Genomic DNA, 15,357 nt, shown 5'->3' on the forward strand with positions numbered 1-15,357 from the left:
AAAAATATGAACTGGTTTGTCCAAAGGAATCTGGGTTTGTGCTGGGTTTGATCATGTCAGAGAGTGAGTCTCACGGGGGCCAGCAAACTTTGCCACCTTTTCAGCACCGAGAAATCTCACTCTCTGAGACAGCTGCAGTTTTCTTGCTTCAGCTGAGTTGTGAGTTAACTTGGGATACACCCATGTCAGGCTTTGAAGTCACGTGTGGAAACCCTCAGATTGCTTTGGGATGAGGCTTCCCAGGTTGCTCCCTTATTCTCTGGCAAGTTTTTTTTAGACTTCAGTTTCATTCCTTGGTGGAAGGAATTGGTGACTAATCCTGAAGCTGGTAGGTGTGTGGAGCCTTAGGCCAGGCCCACATCTGGCTGGCTGGGGCACAGCTGTCTTATTAGCCTCCGTCAGAGGGAAGAGATTTCCCCCTTGCCAGTCCAGCACCTTCCTTTCCTATTTCCACATGGTGAAGCAGCAATACACTGAAAGAAAACCAAAGGTATGGACATCTCTGATGGCTGCAAAGTGACACTCATTAGAAAATGTGGACGTCTCTCTCACAGGATTTCCAGGCACTGGGGTCTTGGTGAAATTTTAAAAACAGAGCTTAAGCAGAAAATTGAAGATTGGGAGCCTGAAATGCCATCAAATTTAAATATGGGAAGATTTATTCTTTATGTCTCTGATACTGGAAAGCCCTTGTTCCTGATTTAAAGCATGTGGGACAAACTGTGCTTGGATTTAAGCATATGTCTGAGATTTTTCTTGGCTTTAACCCTATTAGCTCACCGAGACACTGAACTGATCATGCCTCCGTAGAACTTTTTCTGCATGACAAAATAAACCCACATTGTAATGTCATAGTTTTGCAGGACTTTATTCACAATTTAAATATATTAGTTAGGATTCCAGTAAAATCACAGTTGTTTTGAATGAGGTACAAAATACAGATGTAACTTTCACAGAAAAGTTTTGTTTGTTTGTTTTTTAATAAAATAACTTATTTTGGAACTTGTAACTTACATACAGACACGATAAAAGTCTGAAATATTTGCAGCACAGATAGGCAATCTATTGAGTGAAAATTCTTATTTTGTTTTGTAGAATAGATCAGAACACAAGCATTTCACCAAAGGAAGCAACCGATCAATGTAACAGCATAAATGAGGTAAGCTGAACCAAAAGTTGAAATATGATGTTATAAATTTTGAATAGGTGTTTGGGTTTTGTTAATTTTAAGGTCTTGGAATAATGTAATTGCTTGAGAATATTAGGTTGGCTTTTTAGTGAATCTTTCTAGTCATGTTATTGGAGAATAGTTTAAAAAGATGACATGAGACTGCCATAATAGTTTAAAAGCCAGAAGCTAGAGATTTTAAAAATATTTTAAATCAACTTCTTGCTGCTTTCTCTTTACTCAGGAAAGAATCAAACACTCAATATTGACTGTGTGAAATGCCATCTTTCAAGAATGTTTGATTTTTCCCTTGTATTACAGCTCAAAAGTGTTCATCTATTAAATATGTTTTGTTTAAGGAGTTCTCAAGGTTGCTGCAACCTGCATAAATAAACTATTAACAGTACAATGTAGTGTAAAAGGTGCTCTGGTTGTTTGATGGGAGGAAGGGAGAGTCGAAGAGGGGAAGCAAGGAAAGCCAAGTAACACCTGTGACACTTGAAACAAGCTGTTTTCACAGGGATTGTGCCAGGAGCACGGTGTGAGTGGAGCACAGAAAAGCTGTTTGTGTGATCATATCAAACAATGGATGAGCCTGGGCTAGGTCCTAACAATCACCAATATACTGGGTGGGTTAGGGGGTAAAACCAAGCTTTGCAGATATGCAAAGTGGGAAACCTTGTAAAGCATCTCCCCCAGCCTGGGGTACCTGCACCCGAGCACAGAGTACACTCACACACTGCAAGGGCAGCAGATGATACTGGACCTAAACAAGGAGCAGACAACATTTTTAGTGCAAAACAAGACAACAGAACAACAGAAGCAGCGGGAAAAGAGAGTAGGGGTGAAGAGGAGTCCATTCCTGTTAAATCGTGGAAAAGAAAGCTTTGTTTTCAAAACAAGCCAGGGAAGATTTGTGTCTATTAATAGACGCCTGACTTTCATTAGGGGAAAACCACAATGTGCCCTTTTAAAGGAATTCAGACTTAATCTTCTCCCTGCAATGAATTGTTTCCCTTGCATTTGTGTCACTGTTGTGCAGCTCCCCGTTGAAAATCTCAGTGCTAACAAGGAGGGCTCGCTCAGTGACCAATCTAAGGGAGTGCACTCAGCCTCTGTCGAGCCACTTAAGGCCCTGGGGGAAATCATGAAATTATTGTTTCTTTTGAGAAACCACACTGCAAATATCCACTAAAGCTTCCACTTGAAAGCTTCCATTTAAAATCTCTGCAAAGGATGACTTTAAGGTTAAGATAAAATATTAAAATAAATAAATCAGTGTAAGATATTAAAACATATTATTGGATAAGATAATTAAAATAAAGATAAGATATTAAAATAAATCATTAATAATCAATGAGGAATGAGCAAGGGTTACAACCTGGTGTTTTCTTTTGCCAAATCTTAGGTTTTATAGATCAGATCTATAGATCAGATCTCCTGCAAACCCACATGGATGTGTGTCATAAGAAAATAAATTCTCTTATAGGATTAGAGAAAATGGTGTCTCTCTTCACTGCTCACCCGTGGCATTATGCAGACCCAGGGCATATCTTGTTCTATCTTATTGTTGCTTGTTCGTTCCCCATAAAGGAAGTTCTGAATTGGAAATGTCATATGCCTCAAGACACAAATATTGCCATAACAGATACTGCAGAGATTTATTTATGTTCACATAAAATATGCCTATCTCATTTTAACCTGAACTCTCAGAATTAAAAAGCTGTTCCAATGTGACATATAAAAGCATTAATTTCCTCAGAGTGAAGAAGCTGAACAGGTTGAAATTTGCTCAGTTTCTTTTCTATATGAATCTCTTCAAAGGCCATTAAATGCTGAAAGCTTGGATTATTCTCCTTCTCTGCCCCAGCTGATTTCATAAATCCAGCAAATCCATCAACAAACTGGATATAATAGAATAGCTGCCTTCGTGCCCTGGAGAGGCAGGAGCAGGCCCAAGGGCAGGGTGCAGGTGTTCTTTATGTCCAGAAACACTGTGTGAGGGTCAGGGTGATATCAGTTTTTGCAGAAGGAATCAAGTCTGGGCTTTGCTTCTCGTCCCTTCTGTCAGGCTCCTGACTGAGACTGGGCAGAGTTCATGGCTGGGGCAGTCCTGTTCCCTTTCCCTCTTCCCTCAGTTCTTAAATTTACCAGACCTTAGGAAGTCCACAAGGATGAAACAAAGGATGCTGATAAAAGTAGTGCTTTATCAGGGACAGAAGTTATTTCTAAGGCCAGGAATGCCCTCCTGATCCCATGGTGCTGATCCTGTCGGGTCCCAGCAGGAGAGGGGGTTACTGATGGCACCCACCTAGAAAAGGTTTATAGGCTCTTTCAGGGTACTGCCACTCATTGCCACAGCATTTTGGTGATGCATTGGGAGAATTTGTTCTCTCAGTGTCCCATTCTCCAGAGGGATTTAACAGTGGGTGATACTTATCTCTAGTTGTAAGGGATTATCTGCTGTCTCAGTAATTCCTTGCCCTAAGGCCTCCACTCCGTGTTTTTGATAGTAATTGGTTGGAAGGGGAGATGGTCAGTGGGGTACAGGCTACAAGCTTTTTTGTTTGTAGAGGTGGTGTCTTTACCACAGGCTGAGCTTCCTCTGCAAATGGCAGTCCTTTTGTACTGTGCCTTCTCCATCAGGCAAGGGTATGATATTTTAATGATTGTGGTTTCTTAAAGCATTATCAAAAATACCAGATAGGTGATTAGCACTACACTGTCTCTCTCCCTGTTTTCCTCCAGCTTCCTGTGAATTTATTTATTTTTCCATTATTTGGAATAGTGAATCTTGTTTTATCTTCAGTGGAATTGGTATAGCTCAATATCTTTGAACTGTCAGCTGCTTTAAGGGAACATAAGAAGAGATAAGAAACCTTTGTCCAAGACAAATACAATTGCTTCTTTTTCAATACTTTCAGGATACTCTTCTTAAGAGGCAACAATATGGTTATTTTTCCAAAGAAATTTAAGGATCAATTTTAAATATTAATATGTCCTTTCATTTGCATTATCATGGATCAGGAATTACTGCATCAGAAACACTAGTGTTGGGCACCAGAGGGAAGCTGGAATGAGCATCAAATCTGAAGTGTTTGAGCTGAGTTCCTTAGCAGATATAGAATGCCATAGCTTAAATTACTTCTGTTATACTGGTTCTTCATATAAGACCTTACTAAAATTGTTGATGATACCCACCAAGGCCTAACTTTTCCCTCTGTGTATTTTAGCTGTTTGTTTTGGCTTCTAACATGTTTAGCAACTTCTTTGCCTGGTTCACCCTGGGCAGCTTTGTGCTTGGCCTTTGCTTAAAGCCATGTCTCCTTATGTGTGTTCCCATAAATATGTGGTGACTTTTCCTGGGTGATGTGCTGTGGCAGCACCACAGGACTCAGCTGTGGTTTAGGAGTAAGGTGGGGTTGATGGCACACTCCAAATTCATCGTCTCCCTGGTAACATCAAAACGATCAAAGCTACTTAGTGTTTTTCTCCCTACATCAAATCCCTGTCAAGGGCACATTCATGAAAATATAGAAGCTATTTCTATTATTATTATATGAATTTTTTTAGTGTTTGGCAGTGACTGGAAATTTGCCATCCACCCACCTTCCCCAGATGGGTGAAAAATATCATTTAGAGCAACTGAATATAAACCAGCTGGTGAATTACAGCAGAAGCATTGCTGAAGTATAATGTTTAACAATGTAGTCTGTGTGACTGATTTCATACTGAACTTCCCATAAATATTAATGTATCGTAAGAAATAGTGATGCAAAGTGAATGTATTTTCTTGATAGGGGATTTTTCTTGTCAAATGCTTGAAGTAACAGTCCCTGAAGGTTAGGTACTTCTGTCAGACATTCACCCATGTTCTCCTAATTGGTATGTTCTTCTGGTTTGTTCATCTGTGTTCTCCCTACTTTTCATCAGCTGTTCTCATGATAAGGTCCAGGCTGGGAGCAGAGTCCTCACTGGTTTGTAACTAGTATAGTCGTCTTTTGCTAGATGACATTAATGACTATAAAATGCTTCCCATCTGCTCTGATAATTCCACAGCCACTTTGTTTGGGTTTATCTGGGATGAGAGACAGTGGAAAATGAGGCCTGTCATGTCATGAAAACCCTGCCATGGGTACAATTCAAGTTGGCGCCCTTCCCTTGGTAAGGAAATTCACTGCCACTTGAAAGCTGTTGGGGGTGAGAAGGTTTCCATAATTTTCCTGAATTCTATTAAAGAAATGAAAGGGTCAAGGCTGAAAGTCTTCCCTGCTGTTTTCAGGCAAACTTGTTTGGTGGGAGTTTTTTTAACCTAAAGCCACTATCATCCTTGGGTTTATAAAAGGGCTGCCTTACAGTAAAAATAATGCAAAGACATATTAAACTACTCACCACATAGGTGACATTGTTACACAAAGGAAATCAGACTGATAAACAAATTCATTTTTCACTAAATGAATCAATACTTTGGTTTCAGAGTGGGAAAAGGAGATTTTTAGGGTATAAACTTGAGGATTTTTCTTTCTGTTGCAACTCTTATTATTTTCTTAAGAAAATGCTCTTCATAAATATGTACCATTTGGGTGACTTAATGTTCTACGTATATTCTGTGTGTGGCAGCTGCGTAATTATCAAGACAGCCTTGTGTGATTTTGTTTTATGTTGTTGTAAGCTGTATTTCCCTTGAGATAGGGGATCTGAATGCGTGGGGGTGGTGACTCATTTTGCCCAGTCAGATGGTGATTAGGGCTTTCACGGCATTTGCATCACAGCAAGAGGCTTGTGTCAGGTTGTACAGTTTAATACTGCGTGCAGCATTAAAGTGAGAAATGGACCAAGCATGACACAGTAGCTGGAAGTGCTGTGATAGATAACAGGCCTTGTCCTCGTTGATTTGTCTGCAGCTTGTGACAATGGTGTGTTGATTTTACCTTTGCAGTGGATGGCAAATGACCCGGTTGCTCTGTAGAATCAGCAGCACCTACACAAAAGCCATGTCTACACAGTGAAGTACCTCTAAAAAAGCCAATTAAAAAATACTTCTTCCAAGGATCCCACGAGGGAGCGTGTTCTCAGTAACTCTTTGTTCACTGCTCCGTACTGCACTCACAAGCTGGAGAGGGAGATTTGGTTTTTTATGAATGGTAAATAGGGAGGGACATAATGTCATCAGATCGTGATGTCAGCCCAATGAATGAAATACTTCCCTAATGTATTGCTCCAAGCCCAAGAAAAGGGACACCACCTCAGTTTGGCTCCCTAGAATAAATCGTCTTTTGCTGACGAAGTCATCTTTCCCACGTGTCATGAATAATCCATGTAAATTGGGACTTAAATAACCAGGAGTCAAGAAACTCGTGGAACGGTGCACGTTTGTTCCCTTGCACGTCCTCCCGGAGCCGCCGGTGGAACACCCCTTTGCAGGCACCGCTCATGGGCTCCGGGAGTTGAAGCGCTGTTGCCGATTCCTGTTGTTCTCCATCCATTCCCAATGTTCTGCTTTTGTCTGCAGAATTCTTTGCTGAAGCTGCAAGCCCTGGAAACCGATCTGTGCTCTGCATTCCTGCCAAGCCAGGAGGAAACTCCCCAGCTGCCGGCGCCCAAGGACGCAGCCCCTCCATCAGCGCAGAGCGGCGTGCAGGCTGATGGGGCCGGCGGTGGAGGTAAGCGGTCCCGCCGTGGTGTGTTCTCATTTGCAATTATAAAAGAGCCTTGTGACTTGCAGTTTAAAATCAGGTTTGCAGTCAGTCCTCCGGGAAACGGTGCAGAGCTAATGCAAAGCACCATTTCCTGACGCAAATGCCGTGTAATGTAAAAAGGGGGTGATACCTCTCAAAAGGACAGAAATTAATGGCTGTAACCCTTTGGTTTTCTGAGGGAGAGTCTTGCTTTTCAGACAGGTTTTAAGAATTCTGACTCTTTTATTTTCAGTTTTAATGTGCTATTTTTTTCCAAGTAAATTTACGCTCTTTACTTCCTATGTCTGTATTGTGTGAGATCACCTGCCATATCATGTAATTCTATTTTTGTCATTCTTTTTGTCAGAGCAATATCACTTCATTTCTCCTATTATTGATTTTAATTTAATGCATCAGCAGAGAGATAGCGAAGGTGAGTTTTACAGCATGTGGATTTTAATCATTCATGAACCCGTATTATTACACATATGGGCAAACTGTGGTGTGTTATCTTTCCCTCTTTCCTCAATATGGAAATAAACAGCCCCAAGGCTCGGCACTATTTTTGTCAATTCATAGCTTGCAGTCCCAGGGCTTGGCAGAGTCGTGATGCTCAGTAGAAGAGGAGTCACTGTTCGTGAAAAATAGGTCAAAGGAGTATGACTAATGCATCTCACAGACAAGTGACATGAATACACAAATACCTAAACTGTGCACCATGCATGGTTCAAATTAAGGCAGGTAGGTCAGTAAATCCCTTTGCAATTGATGTTTCGTATCAGAATAAATCTGGGTTCAGAAGAACTTACTTCAAAAGCTGTTTGCTCAGAATTTTCAGCAGAAAATAACGTTATTTACCTAAAAAATTAAAAATCACAAATGATAGTGTTCTGCTTAAGAAATTCTAAAGTTTGAGGTTTGCGTTGCAAAATTAAGGAAAAAGGTATGCAGAAGTCAAATTATTATAAAAATGAAGGAATGTGAAAATGCTAAATGTCCTGGGTTTTAGCTAAAAAAAAAAAAAAAACAACACAGGAATGCTTTAGCCCAGCGAGGCAAATACTTTAATAGCTCTTGGATACAGGTATGGAACTTGGGCTGGTGCCAGCCTTGGCGAGCATCTGAGGCAGAGACAGGTCTCGTGTGTGTGCTGCACAGGCAGAGACATTTTGCAGCTTCTCCAAAATCTGCAGTGACCCCTTTCCTTTGTGACAGGGTGGGGTTTTCCTCCCTTTCCAGTAGTTTACCGCATTATTTTGTTCTGGTAGCTTCATAGTTCATTGTTAGATGGTCCATAATTGTTTCCTGTACTTATTTTTGCTGTTTTGATTAGATTTTCTACTTCCAATACCCTCTCTGCTCCCATTTGCCCATATGCAGCTACTTGGGGGAATATTGCATGATGTAGCATTTCTCTTGCACAGTTCAGAGCATGCTCTGTCACTCCAGCAGTTCCAACTCTTGCTTTAGTTAAAGCTTCCCTATTTAATGGGTTTTAACATGCAGTCATTCCCACTAACTTGCTTTGTGGTTTGTGGTATTTTTAGCAACTTGCCATTTTGCACAGACAGAGCTGGCCCTAATTCTGCCTTTTAAATTACTACTGATGCCCTGAGTTAAGGCGCAGTTGTCACATGGGACTATTGGCTATTTCAGCTCAAACCTGGATGGAAGTCCAGAGATTTGTACCAGCCTAGGCAGAGTTTTTAGAGAATGTGCCATCTATGCTACGTCTCTATTTATTAGCCTTTCCTCGATGAATCAGGCAAAACAAACATGATCCTTTCATTTGCATCCCAGTCAACAAAAATTAGAAAGGTATGCATCATATGTATGGTGAATGAAGACAGAACAGTCTAGTAAAATGACAGGGTATTCCAGGATGCAAATTTTAAGGGGACGAACAGTAACAGATAACCAAAGTCAGCAATTTCCAGTTTACTTCTGAATATGTAAAAACAGAATTGGAGCTGCCAAAGTGAGACCATAAAGAATTTCTGGGGGTTACTAATCTAGTTTTTTAAAGGGGAAACCAGAGAAGAGCAGGGTGTAATTTCTATAGCTTTTGGATATTAGTATACATCAAATATATGACTTGAGCAGTGAGCAGCTGAACCTAACTACAAGAAGTTCTAAATGGCCTTGAAATTAAAAATCCTGGTAGCAGCATTCACAGACATTACATGTTGTGGGCTGAACACATTACATCTGCATAATATATTTTCTATACAAGAGATTTCAGTGTATTATTGTTTTATTTAGAGAATATCACAGGCATAAATACAGACTTGTACCATAGGAGTTGTTGCCATATGAAGTCCATCTTATGAACATGCTGCATAAGATAGCAGAAGCTGGCTTTAAGTCCTGTCCAGCAGATGAGATGGAGTAGGTGCCAAGGGGCAACTTACTGGCTTGGGTAGAGGTGGCTTTAATTCTCAGTTTTGTCCAAAATAGAGGCTAAAGTTAGACCAGACACATAAACACAAGGAGACTTTTGGTCAGTTCATGGGCTAGTCTCAGGATAATGCTTAGAGTCTTGTTTAGGATCTAAGCAGAACTGGAACCAGGATGATGGCCTTAAGCTTTAATTAAAAATGGGGTTGGTTAGAACTTGTCATCACCAAGGTGTTTCACTATGACAGTAATCGGGTCATGTAAATGAATCAGTTTGAATTATTTGCTGGCCACTCACGAACAGAGGCAGTAATTTAATGCACCTGTAGTAGAGTTGGAATTAAAGCCCTTCTTGGGCCATGCCAAAGTTGCACCAGTGTGCACGGCCCTGGTGCCAAGGAAATGGAAGGGCCCTGGCCTTTGGGAAATATTCCCAAATTCATCTGGCATGCAGGTTGTCTCCCTTTCGGAATAAAAAAACCTCCTTGAGTTTTGTGTTTTTTCACACTGGAGCTGCACCAGCCACTACCTGTCCTTTGCATTTATCTTCAAGGAGTGTTCAGTCTTGAATGTGTGCTTTTCTTCCACTTCTGAGACTGGGTTGGCCCTAGGAAAATTGCCTGGTTGTAAATGTGAAAAGGAGCAGGTGTCTGTGACCCCATGGTTTATCAGCAGTACAGTCTCCTGCAAGAGGGGTAGTTCCAGGTCCACAGGAAATCAGAGTTCAAATGTTAAAAGTTGTTTCCTGCACTTGTCATACACAGATCGGCTGATCTTTTTATCACATCGTTTTCCTTTCACAGTGAGGGGACTGCTACTTAATGTGACTATAAAAGAATTTATTCCTGATAATAACAGAGCATGAGAAATCTGTGAAACTATTCTTAGTCAACCCACTTCACAGTGATTGTACATTTCTTGAAGTTCAAAGATGGTGAAATTAAAGGAAGGAAGCCAGGTTCTTCTCATTAACAATCTTCAAAATAAAAAAACCAGCAACAACAGCAGACCAAAACCCAATCAAAACTATAATTTTTTTTTTAAATCTTACAGGGTAAGGAAAGAGTACTTGCCAAAAAGAGATAACACTTTTATTTGCAGAACAGCAATTATTCCAGCCATTATCACTATGTGTTGTCAGTACATGATTCCCCATGGCTGGTACAGTGCTCTACCCTTGCTCCTCCCAGATGCCTTTCTGGATCTCTCTGTGGGAGGATTTGAATCTCACACATGATTTAGGAGACTTGGGTGTTGCTCTGGTACCTTGGAGAGTGGAATTTGACCTTCATAGTATGAAGTATTTAGGGGAAGGATGCAAGGTTGGAATTAATAATCAGCCACATTGTCTCATCATGAAAATGTTTAACATAATCATAATTGATGATGCTGCCAAGAGTAGATGAGTTTATAGATACAAAGGTCACATGCAACTTTTGCATGAGAGACTAAACTGTGATTATACAATAGGATTTTTTGTTGTCTGTAAAGCAAAAATGGGTGAGTGCTGCCCAATAAAATGATATTTTAGGCCATTGTAACTACTATATGTAAAATTAATCGTTGTTTTTTTGTGAAGGCTGCCATTCAGAGCTGTTTTTCCCCCACTATCCCAGTGCAGCAATAGGGATTTGCAGCTTTGGTATCTCTTGGGCAGAGGGCCAATAAAATGTAATGCAAAGGTTCCATTAAAATCCTGACAGAAATACCCACTCCACATGGGAATGCCATGTCCCACATGCAAAGGAGAAAATCAAAAGAAAGTGAAGGTGAAAGAACTTACCTAAACCTGCCAGTTCTTCTGTGATTAAATCCAGATACAGTTGTTTTTCTGTGCAGTTTTAGACTTTATTGAATAAAAAGATTCTGTGAAATGTATTAGAATGCAAGCCATATGGAAAATATAACACTGATTAGAAATCACATGCATGTTGCCTGGAAATCCAAAATATAAGAATTAAATATATGAATTAAAATATAGGAATTAAAAGGCTGCATATATAAATGGGTTTAGAAAAAAATAAAATAACATAGCTGGTGTAAAATATTATGTGCTGTGGAAATTCCTGTAGGGGAACTTAAGACAGAGCACAATCTTTGCTTTAACAAAGCAAAACAGAGAGAACTTTTGGGCAAGGACTTTTATGAATGTGGAGTTTCTCCCTAAAAAGTATAATCTGCTTTAAATTGCAATCATCTGATAGCAAAAATGTGGATTAGGCTACATCATCCTCATCCACAACTACTGAGGGTGAGGAATAAGATACAATGATTATTCCCTATCATGTACTCATGTACAGCAAAGGGAAGATGAACTCTGGATGTTCCCTGGAGGTAGGCACTGTAATGTGCCCATTATTTTTCATATTACCCATAAACAGAATCAGTGAGATGAAGTTCACCAATTCCTACTTTTTTCTAGCTTGATCACCACTATAAAACAAATTTTACCTTTTGAGGCACCTGAGGTGAGGTTTCCATTCACAGTCCAAGACACTGTTAACACGGTATCACAATCATGACTCCTCCAGGCAGCAGTCACTGCCCACTTACCTTGAATAACTACCTGGAATATTACTGGTGGTGGTTGCTATTTTCATATCTTGTGTTCTCTAGACCCATAGGTATGTTCCTTCAAACCTTAACAAAAATCTGCAAGCAGCTCTGGAGGTTCTCAGCATCAGGGCACATTATATTTTTGATCTTCCTTTCTCTTCGCCAAGGCAGTAAATGATAAATCACAAAGTTAATCTTACTTTGCACACTCATCATCTACTCCAGAAATGGGGCTCTCAAAAGCAAACAGATCTATGAAAATACAAGTAATGCTGCCATTCTGGGAAACTCTCCATTTTTATATTATACTTCATTATTTATAAACATACCCATCCAGCTTCTCCCGTGGAATTCAGAAATGATTTACGTTAAGCCAGTAACTGTACTTCTCTTCTGTCATCCTCAGTCCCGTGTTCATCCTGCATGTGACATTTTGCTGAACTGTTTGCTGTTTACTTTGAGCCCTTCTGCAAGGAAAGATTTGCATTCACCTTGGTAGCTCAGTACCTTGTGAGTGACCCCTGGTCCACACTGATTTGTACTTTCTTTCCAGAGCCTGTACCAGCCCACAGAGACTGGCAGAATGACATGGAGAGCAGCCCACAGGAACATCACTCCCTAGGGACCAGTCGACTGCTGTATCACATTACAGATGGAGACAATCCTCTTTTGTCACCACGCTGCTCTATCTTTAGCCAAAGCCAGAGATTTAATCTAGACACAGAGTCTGCCCCTTCTCCACCAAGTGCTCAGCCTTTCATGGTGTAAGAAAATGTATTTTAATTCTTATGTGTCTTTAAAACTTTTTCTGCAATCCACAGCCTTTGACTCTTCGTGGTTTTTTTTTTTAGTCACTGTCATGTCATAAACAGGAAATTTTTCATATTGTGGTGTATTTTGACATGGATACTTTGCAGTACCATAAATAGGAACTAGTGTTCCCTCAGTCATAACAGAGAACAATTTTGTTTGAAATCTTTGTTAACTACAGTTAGCAAGGACAGTTTTAAATGTTTGTTAGTAATTAGTGTGATAAGATAGAGAGGACTATCATGGCATAATACTAAAAATCTCTGGAATTGAAGTATATTGAACTATATTGAACTTGAGCCATTCACTAGATGTGATAGTGTCATACAGCATATGAACTACTCATATATGTGATTTCCAGAAACCAAGCTGTGAGTTACAGAGAGAAATCATACTTTCTTAAAAGCTCATATACATAGCTTCATCTTCATATGGATAATAATCAGATCTGTTGATTTGCAACTGTAAATAATCAGAAACTAAACTGCCTTCAGAATGATAATGATTATTCCCAGCAATGAAAAACTCCCTGCACTTAGCTTTGCAAATCATGTCATTACAATCTCCTGTTATAGCTGGAAGATTTGTGAATTAAGATGTGGGTATTAAATGTAAATACTGGATAAGGTTTGACTTACTAGATTAATTTTTTTTTCCAAAATATTCAGAAATCCCACAATTAATTATAAAAAGAGAGAATGAAAGACAGACAGTGAACCCATTAATATACCCTAGGGGTATGTTCAAGCAAAAGCAATTATTTTATGCTTACTTTGTAAAACTAAGCTGTCTCTATCTTGTGAAACAACCTAGCTGTGAATTCTGAAATGCTAAGAAAGGGTTAAAGTGTGCCTGAAACAAGGCAGGGGCCATTATAGCCAGTTCTTAGATCCAGCAACTATTCTTTTGGCTTTTGCAGGCCAAGAAGTTCTTCCAGATGTAACTGTGAAGACTGCAAAGAACCACAGACAGTAACACAACTTACCAAGCATCTGCAGAGCCTCAAGAGAAAAATTAGGAAGTATGAAGAAAAGTTTGAGCAAGAAAAAAAATACCTGGTAAGATAATAATTGAAAAGAAGAGGTAGGCAAGGATCCCAGTGTATTTAAACTTATGCAAAACAATACAAGAAAGGGTATTTTTAGTAAAATGAAATGGGAAAAACTTTAATGAGGGAATATCTTTTAAGCATCTTCCAGTGTAAGCAGTAGTTCTGAGACTCTAATTTACATTTTCTTTGGATTACCTTTGCTGCAAAATATCCGTCTTCGAGAAGGGTGAACCAGTGAAACGTAGCTGACAGGCTTGTGAACCAAAATGATGCAAAAAATGAAAAAAAAAGATGAAAAGCTACTTATTCACTTTGTAGAACTCATTTGCTTGGAAACTGTTGCTCCTCTGTGCAGATTCCTTCTTTCAGGCAGACTCCTGTAAACCTCCAAAGTATGGGGCTCAACAGAAGCTGATGGCAGAAATTAAAGAACTAAAACTCATGGGGGGTTGTTTGAGGTCAGTGGTGAGCGCTGTGCCCTCTATGCAGGATTGTTCGTATCGAGCTCGTTTGTGTCATGTGAACTGTGCAGCATAAACATATCAAAGCTTCCCTGATGCTAAGAATGTGTACAACATGAAATAGGGAAGTTTGTGATATTTTCTGACCATATTAAAGTTAATTACATATTACCTTGTAATCCCATTGATGACTGAAAACTTAAACCTGTGAATTGTATGGCCCAGTGGTCATCATATGCTCCCAGGAGAAAAATTTTGTACGTAATCCTCACACTGTGACCAGGAAAAAAAAATTATTTCAGAGGCTTAATTTTGCAAAGCTGTTATACCATTTTAGATATCTTGAGTTTTGAAGATCCAGTGTAAATTGATTTAAACTTGGAGACAATTTCTAAATGCAAAGAAAGAACTGATATAGATTTAGTTGTTTGCTACTTTTGAGATGACTCTAGCACAGGATTTTTTCATTTGATTATTTAAGCAGGTCAGTGGAAATTTTTTAAGTGCTGTTTCCCAGCAGAATCCCTGTCTTAAAGCAAGAGCTTATCCCTGCAAGGGACAGAGAGCTTCAGTTACCATCCTGGAAATCACTTAGGAACTTGACTAAAATTGGGCATTTGATCAATCCTTTTGAAGTCACTGAGATTATTTACCTGATTAGTCAGAGACTTAAATGTTGTTGGGTCTTTTTTAGGATCAGAGACAAAACACCCAGATCCATGTAGCACTGTGCCACAATGGGGCACAGATAAGTCATGACAAATTAATGCCACGATCAAGCCAAGTGCTCTGCATGGCACCGTGACACCGTGCAGTGGGAACTACGGGCATTTTGGAGCACACAGGGTTTTGTCTGTTTGATCACTTAACTCTCAATTCCTTCTGTTTCTTTACATTCTTTACATTTGTCTTTGCATTCAGCCTTCCCATGGTGACAAGACTTCCAATCCTGAAGTTCTGAAATGGATGAATGCCTTGGCCAAAGGTCGGAAGCAGCTCAAAGGTACACAATAGCACGTTGTTTTCCCTTTATTGCTGAAGCTTTTGGAAGTAGGAGTGTACCTGGAATATTTTAGAGTCAGTTGTCTAACCTTACTGCTCTGCTTATTTTTCACAGTGCATGCCAATAAGGCTCTCAAAGGCAACAGAGATATTAGGGGATATGACTTGCCTTGATTCCCGAAAGCAGGGATTAAAGTAAGCCAGTTCAACCTTCATAGCACAGCTAGAAAGGGA

General features: G+C 39.7%; 1 protein-coding gene across 3 annotated transcripts in view; it reads left to right on the top strand.

Annotated features, from left to right (window-relative positions):
• The window catches only part of FAM13C (family with sequence similarity 13 member C), a 51,936-nt gene that overhangs the window by 20,830 nt on the left and 15,749 nt on the right, over nucleotides 1-15,357 (top strand). For all 3 annotated transcript variants that reach the window (XM_027694122.1, XM_027694120.1, XM_027694121.1), the window contains 6 exons: nucleotides 1,096-1,159; nucleotides 6,681-6,831; nucleotides 7,214-7,279; nucleotides 12,353-12,563; nucleotides 13,529-13,667; nucleotides 15,043-15,124. In XM_027694122.1, the coding sequence (XP_027549923.1) occupies nucleotides 1,096-1,159; nucleotides 6,681-6,831; nucleotides 7,214-7,279; nucleotides 12,353-12,563; nucleotides 13,529-13,667; nucleotides 15,043-15,124 (713 nt within the window). The remainder of the gene's footprint in view (nucleotides 1-1,095; nucleotides 1,160-6,680; nucleotides 6,832-7,213; nucleotides 7,280-12,352; nucleotides 12,564-13,528; nucleotides 13,668-15,042; nucleotides 15,125-15,357) is intronic.

This window comes from Neopelma chrysocephalum, unplaced genomic scaffold (assembly GCF_003984885.1).
Source record: "Neopelma chrysocephalum unplaced genomic scaffold, ASM398488v2 Primary Assembly neopelma1_96, whole genome shotgun sequence".
In the NCBI taxonomy this organism is placed as follows: Eukaryota; Metazoa; Chordata; class Aves; order Passeriformes; family Pipridae; genus Neopelma; species Neopelma chrysocephalum.